The sequence below is a fragment of the Olea europaea genome, chromosome 19, assembly GCF_002742605.1.
Source record: "Olea europaea var. sylvestris chromosome 19, O_europaea_v1, whole genome shotgun sequence".
Lineage (NCBI taxonomy): Eukaryota > Viridiplantae > Streptophyta > Magnoliopsida > Lamiales > Oleaceae > Olea > Olea europaea.
Genome location: NC_036255.1, coordinates 9126544 through 9140751, shown reverse-complemented (window position 1 = coordinate 9140751; position 14208 = coordinate 9126544). Strand labels below are relative to the sequence as shown.

Here is a 14208-nt window from a genome sequence, read left to right as displayed (position 1 = left end):
ACCGCAACGTGCAATTCCATGCGATCGCATGGTTCAAACAAAATGCCTTCTTTGAGTTTCGGTAGTCCACCATGCGACCGCGACCGTGTATGCCTGTGCGACCGCACAGGCTTAAAATCGAACAGCCTTAAAATTTTCCTCCGATTTCGACCTTCGACCCGAACATGAAAGTTGCTCCATTTTGAGTCCCGAACATGGTATCTTCAATCGTTGCCTTGACGAGGAATCCTATCGCCTCGTTGACTCATCTTATCTTCAATCGCGTCATCGGTCCGCCATCGACTATCAACGAGTCTCGTCTTGCACTTGATTTCGTCGGGCTCGACTCCTGGGTCATATCATTCGACTAATCACGAGCTTTTCCTTAACTATGTAATATTCTTCTATCCAATAAAACACTTTTGCTTAATCAAGTAGAACTTTGACTAAGTCATATATTCATCTTCAATCTTCTAAAACTTCTTGATGATTTTGAACTTCTTCGTATTTCTAGAATTTCATTGGTCAAGTTTACACTACTTTCAACATTAAGCTCGATTAGTTTGGAAAGGTGTTCTTAATAAAGTATCTCAGCTTGAAAATTCAAGCTTCAGATATACTTTTTATTCATGACAACAAAATTTTAGTTTACAAAGGTGTTGAACTTCGATGTTTGGAAGTTTCGTTTTCTAGCAGATTTTGATGAAATTTCTCATTTCAGTAAGTACCTAACTACGTTCGCTTTTATCAATTTTTTTACTAAATGAAAATTAAATAAAGATAAATAAATAACTTTTTTATATTTATTACTTGTACCTTTTATTCTTCTCTAATTTAGTATTAACTTTTTTAACCATTTAATTTATTTTTGTTAGCACTATCTGTCTAATGTTCCAGTAGTTTGATTTAATGGGAATTGAAGAGTGACCAACTTTGAAAGCTTTGCTTTCCCTCTTCTTGGAGAAGCCAGAAAGGATTGAAAAGTCATTAGCTAGATAAGAGAGAAATAACATGAAAATAATTGGATAACTAGTTTGATTTTCGTATCTGCTTATGTTCTCAACAAATCCACTCAGCATAACTTTCGATATATTTTTAAGGTTCTAGAGTAGTACAAGGAAACATCATCCCCATATCCTGCAAAACCACCTTGATTAACTCATCATCATCCCCAAATCTTGCACAATCACCATGATTCACTGTCTGTACATATCAATTATTTTATTTCATTTAATCTGTATGATTGTATTTCCTTTCCTGATTTGCATAGTTGTGTATAAATTACTACACATGAATGAAATCAATCTTTACCTCTTTGTAAAAGTTTGTTTCAGCCCTTTTATGGTATCACAGCGTAGCTGAGCTCCGAGTCCCTACAAGATCCTGAAATGTTAAAGCTTTTCTGATCATGGCAAAAAGCACCAACATTTTTATTGTCAGTCAGTCCAACATTATGAACACACCCAGCCTAAATAATCTGATTGTTCTAAACTCAACCAAATTTCCGGTAAAATTGACTGCTTCAAATTATTTCTCTTGGAAGGCCCAGTTTGACTCACTGCTATTTCGTTATGATCTGTTAAGTTTTATCAACGGAACTAAATCTTGTCCATCTGCAGAAGTGTTAATTGACGAAAAGGCAATCCCGTATCCTGACTTTATTCTATGGCAGAGAGCAAAATTCTTTTCCATTGTATTATTTCCTTCCTCTCAGAATCAGTAATTCCTTTGGCTAGTTCTTCAAAGACTTGAATTGAAGCATGGAATCGATTCACAAAGTGCTATCCCAATTCATCATCGTCCCAAGTCATGAGACTTTCAGACCAACTCTCCGAAAGTCGAGGCACACGATCTGTCACTGCATATCTTGGTCGCATTAGAAGTCTCGCTGATGAACTGGTTATTATTGGCTCACCAATACCAAATCCCAATCTCATTCTTCATGTCTTGAATGGAGTTGGACCAGAATTTAAGGAACTGGCTGCTGCTGTGAGAGCATTAGACATTGTCATAAGTTTTGAGGAACTTCATAACAAACTTGTGGAACATGAATCATTTCTCAAACGTGAGGAGAATAAATCTCCTGCAATGACTTAATGCTGCTAGTTTCAATACACGGTGGTGTTAGAAATGTCACACTACTTGACAACAGAATTGATGAGGATCAAATAAGTGATAAGGAGATCAGAAAATCTTGGAGTGATAAAATTGTCAAATGCAAACAAAAAGATAAATGCAAAGTTGTTAATTTATTATTTGATAGTTATTATCTATTTTTTGGATAAACATTAGCTACAATAATAATGGAGAGTTGTTGAACTTATTTAATTATGCACAAAAAAATTCACACCAAAATTAACAAATGAATTCATTGCCGGATGAAAGTCCGATAATCTCATTCATGGTTAGATCGTCACAACAGTTTGAAGAAACATTTGGACTCATTATAGGCTTAGACACAATCCATGCAATATGGGAAGAACTAGAAATGCATATATACACAGGTGACATATCTTCACTAGAATGAAGATAAAAATCATTGTTGGCTTCTTCATCAAATAAATATTCATTGCAGCTCTTAATTTTTCAAACCAAACTATGCTTTCAGCCCAGCACATTTTGCGGGAGGATGTTGGAAACGTAACACTTCTTGGCAATAGGCGCGAAGCCAGTACCCGGCGAGAGGGTGCGGTCGTATTTGCTGGCTCCGTCGGAATGTTCAGTACCAACGGGCACCGCCGAGCGAGATGGAGGCAGGAAGAATCTGAATGAAGATGGAAGGAAGAAGAAGACCCAATTTTTTTATTTTTTATTTTTTTGGTTGATGCCTGAATTAACATTGTCCCTGACTTATTGGGCCTTTTTTTGATTAAAAACATTAGGCCCAACCAATTCTCTTTTCCCCCAAATCAACGATGGTCCAAACTCCAAATTACCAAATCGTGAAATCAATCCCCAATTTCTCATTCCTAGAAGCCGAAAGCCTGCTGCAAACCCTTTTTTTCCTTTCCTAATTCCATTCTCATTCAGCATTTTCATTCTGAAGCTGAGACCACGTCGCCAATGACGTGTCTGTCGACTGTCATTCCTCCCTTCTGAGGTTCCTGTTCTGGTGGTCAGTGGACCAGTGGTCTCAGAAATCAGAATATTTGAGCTCAACTTACGACTAGCAGCCTCCGGCCTTCGCAATGCCTGGTGAGTGCCGTGACTGTGATGTGAGCGCATTTCTTCTCTTACTCTATTTCTCTCTTTCTTTTTGCTTTTGTTTTTTTATATTTTGTTGCTGTTTCTTTTTCTTTTTTTGTTTTGTTGACTATTTGTACTTGATTTGTTGAATAATGAATGTTGTGACCTGTTGTCTGTAAATTGTGTTAATTGTTATTAGTCTTATAAATAATGAGTTATGAACTATGATTTATGTTTTGATAAATAATGAGTTATGAACTATGATTTATGTTTTGTGACTTGTGATTTATTACATATTGCAGAGAATTGTGATTGTGATTTATAATAAGTAATACATGCTTTATGAATTATGATTATTGATTTGAAAATTTATGTTTAGAAAATTAGGATAAGTGAAAAATTTTAATTAAGAAGATGTTAGGCTCAATTCAACTTGTGTTTACTTGGTACTTTTTTTTTTTAATCAATTCTAATTGAAGCATTTTTGCACCATTTTCAAAATATGAGATCTCGTGGAATACAATTATCTAAGTTTACAGTTATAGACTAAGGTTGTATCGTATATTTTTTTAATTATTTTGGGTTGTATTGAATTATACTTTCATACGTATATAATTTTTACATTTGAATCTATATATATAATAGAAATTATTTTGAATCTAAAGACATCGCCTCTACAAGTAGAAATTATTTTGATAAAATAGAATGACTTATTGAACTAACAGATTCTACAGTTGCAGGACAGGAAAAGATTTTATCAAATTAGAACAGAAAATTGGTGATTGCGCCAGTATTATTCGAAGTTCTATAAAAAATTCCATTGCACAGGAAATTCTAGATTTTGCTCAAATTTTCAGTTACTATTACAATGAAAATAGATACTTCCTTAGACATGGTCCCAAATACGATGCAGCCCAAAATTCAGCCTCTCTTAATCACAATTATCCAACAATTTCCTTTGATTATACAATCTTTGAAGAAGAAAACCTCTTTTACCCAGCTTTACAGTTTGGTATGATAGATACTACATACATATTAAACAGATTTTTCCTATTTTTTCCATCAAAACTAAAATAGATTCTTGATCAGTTAAAAGACCATCCCTTAACGGTTCAATTCATTTATCATCGTATTTTAATTTGTGAAGGAACCAAAAGATCTAGACCCTCTTCAAGAACGAATATTAAAATAAAAATTAGACAGATTAATTATGAAAGAAGAATATCAGAAATCGCAATCATGATGGAAGTTCAAAATAATGATTTCAGATTAATAGCACAATGGAATAACGAAATTATTTTCTGTCAAGAGCACCTTGCCATGAGAACTAAACCAAAAAAATTCTAATACCAAATATTGAATAAAAGAATTTATATCTGATGGCGTTTCAAGAGACTAATGGAGAATTTACAAAAACCCTATCAAAAACAGAAGAGGAAACCTATATATCGGATGGCAACGATAATGAGATGGATCCAAAACTAGAAGAAGCCATAGCAAAAATGATGGACAAATGAAGACGAGATAGAAAATTGGAGAAATAATTAGCAAAACAAGGAAGCCAAAAAGAAGAGGCGTAAAGATAAAACTTTAAAAATATTTCAAAGATTCTCTACAAAGTTGATTCTCATATTTCAAGAAAAGTCAGGCGTGAAGACAAAAGTTATCAGAAGTATTTTTTCAAATAATTCATTCATTAATTACTCACATGGAGAATTGCACATTATTTATTTTTCTTTGATTTTTGATCGCACACATGTAAAGTTTGCACAGTATTATTCAATTATTGATGCCACACTTACAGTACTAACATAATAGACGTGATGTACCAGCGTCTATAAATACACACACCTCTCACGAAAGAAAACACACTGAAAAAGCATACTATCACTTGTACTAAAAAATTTCTCCACCATCTTTGTAAATTCAAAGACATTCTTATAAATTCAAAGATTTCGTAATTAAAGTAAGTTCTTTTCATATCTCCTCTTGTTTATAATTTTCGTTTACTTTAGTTAATTGTCGGGCAAGGCCTAAAAGGGGAAACACCAAGTAAGCAATTAATTTATTCACAAATAATATTTTATTTCTGTTTCAAGAATATAATTTTAATGCTCTCAACCTTTTTATTCTGAATTCCGTAGTCAAAAGATAAAGTAATCCTCTGAGTTAAGTTGGCTAATTTGTGTCCCAAAATAGTAGGAGTTTGTTTAAATCTTTTTAAACATGATGACAATCTTTTTGGTTACAATCTTAAACCTTCTTTACAAGGTCAAAAAAAAAGCTAAGAGAGAGTTAAAAAAAAGTATGAAGAAATTAATTTGCTGAACGGTAAAGTACTAAAAGACCATTACAAACATATCGTTTTAAAGTTTTAATATTTTATTCCTTTAAATTGCACTGCTTTGCTTACTTGCTCATTGAAAAGTTTTAACGAATATATTAATACTTGTTTAGAAAATAAAGAAATAGGAAGATTAGTCGTTGTAGGAAGCCATATTTTATCCGCTCTAGATAGAAATAGAGGTGACCCCTCTTTACAGATCAAGAAACAAATCACTGAACTCTCTATCTCTCAGTGTCAAAGTCTCCTGATAGAAGATCCTAAAGATTTTAAAGAAAGACAACAACGAGCAAAGATTATAAGAGAATATAATAAAAGAAATTTCAATAGAACTATTTAGACATTTTTTTAGCAATAGACCTTTAGTAGAAAAGACAATGGAAATATACTTACATACCCTTGGTCGTAGTAATTTAAAGTGTAGACTTTTTAAAACAAATTAATTAAGTGTAGAAAATCTAACCAAATTAGTAGACTTTCTCTGGGAAATATTTATTGATAAGAAGAAATTTGTATTTCAAAACGTGTAAAAATTTTTAGAGAAAGACTTTATTAAAAAGTCCTCTTCATATTTATTAGAAAGAGAAAATTTTGAAAAACAAGTTATTTTCATATTAATTAAAGAAATTTTTTTCAAACTTTTGGTAGAAAGATTTACGTAGAATTGGAATCTCAGAATTAATTGGTATCCCAGAATTGGTAGGAAGATTTACGTAAAAATTGGTATCAGAGCCTATAACAGTCAAAAATTATATCGTTTATGAAAAGAATCGAGTATTTAAATTTAGAAATTTTAGGAAACTATAAAAGAAAAGATAACTTAGAAGTAGCTTCTCTAATATGTAATTTTGATAATAAATTTAGACATACTTTACATAGTGAATATAAACAGTTAAATAGTATTGTAGACTTACTTGTAAATTTAGGAGAAAATTTAGAAAGGAATAATTCAAATAAAAGAATAGAAATTTATTAGAAAATATAAAAAAAAATATAAAGATTTTAGAAACTAATCTAGAATATATTAAAAATCAAAATACCGAAATATTAAAAAGAAAATCTAATAATTCAGGAGAAACAGAATCTAGTCCTAACCTAGAAAAATTGGAAAGCATAGTTAAATCATTAGAAAAAGAAAAGTTGACAAATAATAGACAAGATTTAGATAATATAATAAATAAATAAGAAAAACTAGATTTAGGTAAACTAAAGAACCTAGTAGATTTACGAAAACTAAGTGGATCTATACATAATGGATAAAGTAAAACAAATCGTAGTCAATAGTAGTAAATTAGTAGGTAGTCATTTATTAGGAACATTAAGTAGAAAGACAGAATCCGAAACAAGATTAGAATTTTTAAAAGATATAGAAGAACAAATAGAAATGTTTAGACAGAATAAACTGAAATTAGTAAAAGCTTTAGACATATATAAAAAAGAAAATTTATTTAGCAAATCTTTAATATATCAGCATTATGGAGAAATATATGTTTCCTGTACACATGAAGATCAATTTGTATCTCTAAATTTAATAGAAAAAAATCTTATAAAGAAATCGTTACTAAAAATCTTCAACAGGCTCATTTAGGATTAACAATAATAGGAGTAAAATGACTTCATAGAGAAAATTTAGGAGCTAAAGTATTAGTATGTTTAAATGATAGCAGATTCACTGATATATAACAAGGATTATTAGGAAGCATAGAATTAGATATGAATAATAAAGGCGGAATAGTATATTTCACACAAGACTATTTAGTTAGAACAAAGAATTTCTATAAAGATATTAAAATAGGAATAAAAAGCAAAGGATATCAAATAAAAAGAGATGAGGATAATTTATTAATTTGCACAGGATTCATAGGAAGACTTAGTGAAAATAGTACTACTATATAAATTAGAAAATAATTAAATAATTACACTATTAGGACAAAAATGTATAAAGGCTATCACAGCAAAGAAATTCTCTTCAGAAACATATGCAGGATTAGATTGAAACTTAAGAAATTTTCTACAAAAACCAATATTAGTACCAGAAAATAATGTTATGTACAAAAATAGTAATGGAACTTTGAGTATTAGATTTGAAAATTATAATTATCAAGCAGAACAGACATAGCATAGTGAAGAAGAAAATGAAGGAGAATGTGGATATTTTGAAATAGAAGACTACGAAAGTGAAGACGAAATTAATGCTTTAGATGAAGAAAGTGAAGAAGATGAAAGCGAGGATGATAAAAAAGAATCTGGATATATAGATATGGAATATTACATAAATCTTAGAAAAACTAGAGAAATAGAAACTATCACGTTAATAGAAAAAGATCAAGTAGATATAGAAACTAAGATGGAAGAAAATAGCAAGAGAGCTAAAAGGGAAATAGATCAAGAATTTGGAAAAAGAAAAGAACCCATGAATACAGAATACGATATAGGAAGTAAATATCATTTTCCCCCAGCAAGAGATTTTCAATGGACTGATAAAACATATAAAAGCATAGGAAAAAGACAGACGGAAGAAGGATGTAATTTACCGTTAGCAAGCGATAGAGGATTAATCTTAGAGTTAAAAAATTGTAAATCACAAGATAGACCTAGTACTATAACCAAATGGGAAAATTCTGTAATTAGAGCATATAACAGTGTACCTATACAAATGACTGTAGAAGAAATGTGGGTTTATTTAGAAACTTATTTAGAAAAGACTGCTTTAGATATATACGTTACAACAAAATGACTAAAACCAAATGAAATTAGATTAAGAATGGCCGGAGGAGATAATCCTAGAAATTTTACAAGCTTTATTAAAGAATTAATTATAGGATCTGATCACAGTAGAGATAACACTTAGTAATATGAAATACATAGAACCATTTTTGTTAAATTTTGAAAGATTAGCAAGCACAGCAAGATTAACATTAAATTACTCTATACTTGAAAGATAATATAGAAAGATACCAGCACCGTGGAATGATAAAATTAGAAAAGATGTAAAGTCAAACCCAACAAGGAAAATAACTATAAGTGCTACTATAAATTTTATAACTGATAAATTGAAAAAATATTGTGTAGAAGAAGTAGCTAGAAAGCAAATAAAGAAATTAAATTATTCTTTTTGCTCAGATTTATATACAACACAGACATATGATTATAGAAGAAGAAAGAAAAAATTGTATAAAAAAGATAAAAAACAAAATATAAAAAGCAATATCAAAATAAAAACAAATATAATATTAGACCAAGTAGGACATACTATGAAAATAAAAAACCCAATTCTAATATATATGTAAGAAAACCAAAAACTAAAAAAGACTGTAAATGTTATATTTGTGGAGACTCTAGACATTTTGCTAACAAATGCCCAAATAAATATAAAAATAAAGAAAATGCAGCTAAATCTCTAATTATAGAAAATCAATGTAACATAATAGAATTATCTGATAATGAATCTTGCAATTTAACATATAGTATTTACACAGATGAAGAGTTAGATAATTTAGAAATAACAAATAATTCTAAAGACAGTTATTATAATTTAGAAGAACTAGATTTTTCAGTTTTAGATATAAAGATGATAAATGTAGAATAAGAATGTATCCATGAATGAATTAGAGGACAATGATCAATGATGGATAAATGTAAAATATGCAGAATATACTTAGGACACAAAAATAGAAATCAGTGTAAGAATTGTCTAGAAATTTAATGCAATAATTGTTGAGGTATTAAAGAAGAAATAAATAATAATAAAAATAAAGACTATAGTGAAAGTATAGAAAGAATGGAAATTAAGATAATAGAAAGAATGGAAAATAAGATAATAGATACAAATAATAGAATAGATAAAATATACGAAACATTAGAAGAAATACAATACAGGATCAGAAATCTAGAAACAAAAGGAAAACAGCCTATAAATAATTACACAGAAAATAATTATTTGGAAACAGAAAATCATGAAGAAATAATTTGTCAAATATCTAGAGTAAAGACAACAAAAAGTATCAGAATGCCTATAGAAGTACAGATAAACAAAATAATAAAATTAAATTTGATAGCATCAATAGATACAGGTTGTACATTTGATATAATCAGAAAAGATTTAGAGCCAGAAGATTGTAGATAGAAATTAGAATATGAAATAAGAGGAAGTCAAATGGATGGTAGTAAAATGGGATTCGAAGAGAGACTTTTTGATGATTGTAAGATTAAATTCCAAGAAAGACAGTATAGTTTAATGACTACATTAGTTAGCGGATTGATAAAAGATGAATTTGTTATAGGAATAAAATTCTTGTTTAGTAGAAACAGAAGTTTAACAATTACTCATGATGTTATAATTTTTGGAAAAGACACTTCTATTATTAATACTATAGAATCATCAGAGTTGCAAGCTAAGCGTGGTGGACCCTTACAACCAGAACCAGACCCAGAAATTGAAGAAAATCTAGAAAACTCAGAATTTTTAGATAATTTATCTTTAGAAACTTTAAAAATAGATTCTATACCAAGAAATAAAGAATTAATAATTTTTAACAAGACATCTTCTAAGATAGATAATATAGACAAAATTTTAGAATTAGCTGAAAAAATCCAAATAATAGGAGAAGATCCTATAAAACATTGGGATAAAAATAAAATAGAAGCTAAATTAGAAATAATAAATGAAAATATAAAAATTAGAACAATAGAAATAAAACATACGAATCAAGATATAGAAGATTTTAACATATAGATTAAAGAATTATTGGACTTAAAAGTAATAAGACCGTCTAGCAGTCAACACAGATCAGCAGCCTTTATGGTTAGAAATCATAGAGAAATAAAAAGAGAAAAAGCAAGAATGGTTATAAACTATAAAAGATTAAACGATAATACTGTAGAAGATATATATAAGATACCAGATAAGGATATGCTAATAAATAAAATACAAAATAGCAAGATACTTTCTAAATTCGACTGTAAATCTGGATTTTGGCAAATAAAAATGGCAAAAGAATCTATTCCTTAGACAACTTTTACTACTCTATTAGGATACTTTGAATGATTAGTCATGCCTTTTGGATTAAAAAATGCACCCTCTATTTTTCAAAGAAAGATGGATAGTATATTTAATTCTCTTCCATTTGTTTGTGTGTATATATAGATGATATTTTAGTACATAGTAAAAACTATAAAAAACATATGAAACATCTAGAGATAATCTTGAATAAATTTATAGAAAATAGTTTAATTATAAGTAAAAAGAAGATGGAAATAAATAAACAAAAAAATAAATTTTTAGGAATAATTTTAGAAGAGGGAAAGATTCAGTTACAACCACATATAGTACAGACAATTTTATAATTTTCAGACAAAATTAAAGAAATCAAGAAATTACAAGCCTTTTTAGGAATATTAAATTATGTTAGACATTTTATTAAAGATTTAGGAAGGAAAGTAGGACCACTGTATAGTAAATTATCTAGTAAAGGACAAAAATATTTTAATCAATCAAATATAGAATTAGTTAAAAAGATAAAAGCAAAAGTTAAAAATTTACCACCATTAGATAGTGAATATAAAATAATAGAAACAGATGGATGTGAATTAGGATGGGAGGAATTTTATTTTCCAAAACAAATAAATATATTGATAAAAAAGAAGAAAAAATTTGTAGATATGCTAGCGAAAAATAAAAGATAAAAGGAAAATATTTAACTAGTTTAGATTATGAAATAATGACCATCATACATAGTATAGAAAGCTTTAAATTATTTTTGAACACTGAATTTACAATTATGACAGATTGTGAAGCTATTGTAAAATTTATTAGAAAGATAAATTTTGATAAGATATGACGTAAAAGATGGTTAAAATTATATGAGATATTAAGCATCTATAAAATTAATATAGAACATATTGACGGAAAAAATAATATTTTAGCAGATAATTTAAGTAGGCAAGTTATTAATTTTCTAACTCATTATCTTCATGGTGCAGATGGATCAAAAGATGATGAACTTTGGGAATATCACTCTGAGAGTGGCTCCTCAAGGATCTAATTTTCGATTTAGAGGAAATAATTTAGAAAGACTACCAGAAAAGGAGCATTGTCTACTGGATAATCTCTGGATGATACGTAACTCTAAACAAAAATTAGACAGCATTAATGCCCTTACTAACCATTTTAGACAGATTCATAATCAAGTAGAAAGCAAAAATTTTAGTTCCTTTGCAGTAATTAAAGTTAGAATTCTTGAAATATATAATTATTGGCCAGAAGTACTACAACAAGTAGAAAGATTTCTTGACCCCCTGTTCAAAGGATTTTATACGCTTGAAGAAGTTTTAAGTTTTTATAGAGAAATGATAGGATTTAATTTTCATATCTCCGAAAGAATTAGACAGGCCATGCAAACCCCCTCTCAAGCTTCATCATCATCTTCATCAATACAATTTTGTGAAAATTGTGAAACTATGACCAAAGTTGTTAGAAATTTAAATCTTAGAAAGCATTCTTTAGAAAAAAAACTACAACTCCTTGAAGATCAAATTTCTTCATCTCAACAAATTATTAGTAAATATCAAAATTAGATTCTTAAATTGTATAATAGTTTAGACAGACTTAGTTTTTCTAAAAATACACTTGAAAATCTCATTTCTAAAGATATCGCCTCTACAAGTAGAAATTATTTTGATAAAATAAAAAGACTTATTGAACTAATAGATTCTACAGCTGCAGGACAAGAACATATATATATATATATATATATTGAATAACTTTTAATGTTATTTAATCAAATTTTAATAAATGACTAAACTATTACGATCGTTGATTGTCGACGATCAATGGTCAATGGTCAAACTTTGCTCTAGTTGAACTTCGATCCTGGATTCATCCCTGCTTGGCAACATAAATGATGAGGATCAAAGGAGTGATGAGGAGATAAGAAAATCTTGGAATGATAAGATTGTCAAATTCAAACCGAAGGGTAAATCCAAAGTTGTTAATTTATTATTTGATAGTTATCTATTTTTTGGATAAACACTAGCTACAAAATAATGGAGAGTTGTTGAACTCATTTTATTATAAATAAGAATAAATGTGTGCTGGGTGCTCATGACCTATGGTCATCAATCAATAATGTTATAATTAAGTCGTTTATTCATTTTTAAAGTTCTTTCAACGCCAAAAAATGAATTTTCAAAATCATTGCAGCAACGATCAAGGAAACAACTCTAACAAAGGCTCTACCATAATCTGTCAATATTATGGAAAAAGAAGTCATGGTGCTAGTGACTGCTATCCTGTGAAATGATAACTTGTACAACCTCTTCCGCTTAGAGCAAATTACACAACTACAGGTGGTGCTTGTGCATCAAAATAGCTTCTTAACACCAGTGTCTCTTACCATGTAACTGCCGATTTAAATAACCTCGTAACTCGACAACCCTATCAAGGACTCGACGATAATATAATTGGTGATGGTACAGGTTCAAGTATTACATATACTGGAAAATCCTCTATAACTACCCCTACTAATTCATTTTCCCTTTCAAATGTTTTATGTGTTCTATCAATGAAAGAAAATTTGATTTAAGTTTCCCAATTTTGTAAAGAAAATAACGCCTCGGTTGAATTTTATCCTTCTTCCTTTTGTGTTAAGGATCTAGCTACTGGCATCTCTTGCTGAAGGGCGGAGCAAGAATGATGTGTACGAGTGGCCAAGCATAAGCGAGATCCAGTTAGTGAAAAAAAAAAAAAAAACGAACGTGTTATGGTGTCAAGACTTCCCTTGATAGTTGGCATGATCGCCTTGGTCACCCATCATCAAAAGTTCTTCATCAAATTATCTCAATCTAATAATAACTCAGTCCAATCGAGTTAGAGTTTTCCAAAAATCCCTTTTGTTATTCTCGTCATTGCAATAAAAGTCACAAATTTCCATTAGGTGTGTCAAGTTTAAAAAATCGACGTCCTTTAGATTTATTGTACACAGATGTTTGGGGTCTATCTCCTATTCGATCAATTGATGGTTACTCTTATTATATCACTTTTGTTGATCACTTTACAAAATATATATGGTTTTTTTCTGTGGCAAATAAATCTAACGCCTTTTCCTTATTTCCAAAGTTCAAAGTCATGGTTGAGAAGTATTTTAAAACTTCCATAAATACAATCTACTCAGATGGTGGAAAAGAATATCATGGCTTAAAAACTATGGTTTCAAATTCTGGAATTCAACACTTATTTCCCCACATATACTCCACAGCATGTGGCTTCCACTAAATACCGTCATCGTTTCATTGTTGAGACAGGCCTTACACTCTTACATCGTGCTTATCTTTCTCTCTCCCTTTGGTCGTAAGCATTGAATGCCGCGGTTTATCTTATCAATTGACTTCCTATATCGATATTTGATAATAAATTTCCATTTGAATGTTTATTTAATAACTTATCAGACTATTCCAAATTTAGAGTTTTTAAATACCTTTGTTATCTGTAGCTTATACCTTACACCAAACACAAATGAGAACAACGGTCTTGTATTTTTTCAGCTATTCAAACGTTCACAATTCTTATATTTGNGCTTATACCTTACACCAAACACAAATGAGAACAACGGTCTTGTATTTTTTCAGCTATTCAAACGTTCACAATTCTTATATTTGTTTCGAACCTACAAACCAGAAAATCTATTTTCCTAGTCATGTTT

The 14208-nt window shown here is 29.6% G+C and overlaps 1 protein-coding gene across 1 annotated transcript; it reads left to right on the top strand.

The window, feature by feature from the left end:
* Window positions 1–2773: 2773 nt before the first annotated feature.
* On the top strand, window positions 2774–12085 carry LOC111368314. The gene is made up of 2 exons (XM_022989546.1): window positions 2774–3194; window positions 11492–12085. Exons 1-2 carry the CDS (start codon window positions 3168–3170, stop codon window positions 12083–12085), a joined length of 621 nt encoding a protein of 206 aa, XP_022845314.1. The 5' UTR covers window positions 2774–3167.
* The last annotated feature ends 2123 nt before the right edge of the window (window positions 12086–14208 follow it).

Coding starts and splice junctions, on each gene's coding strand:
- LOC111368314 (XM_022989546.1), top strand. CDS start 3,168: ATGCCTGGTGAGTGCCGTGACTGTGAT. Junction 3,195..11,491: donor GTGAGTGCCGTGACTGTGAT/GTGAGCGCATTT, acceptor TTCATGGTGCAG/ATGGATCAAAAGATGATGAA.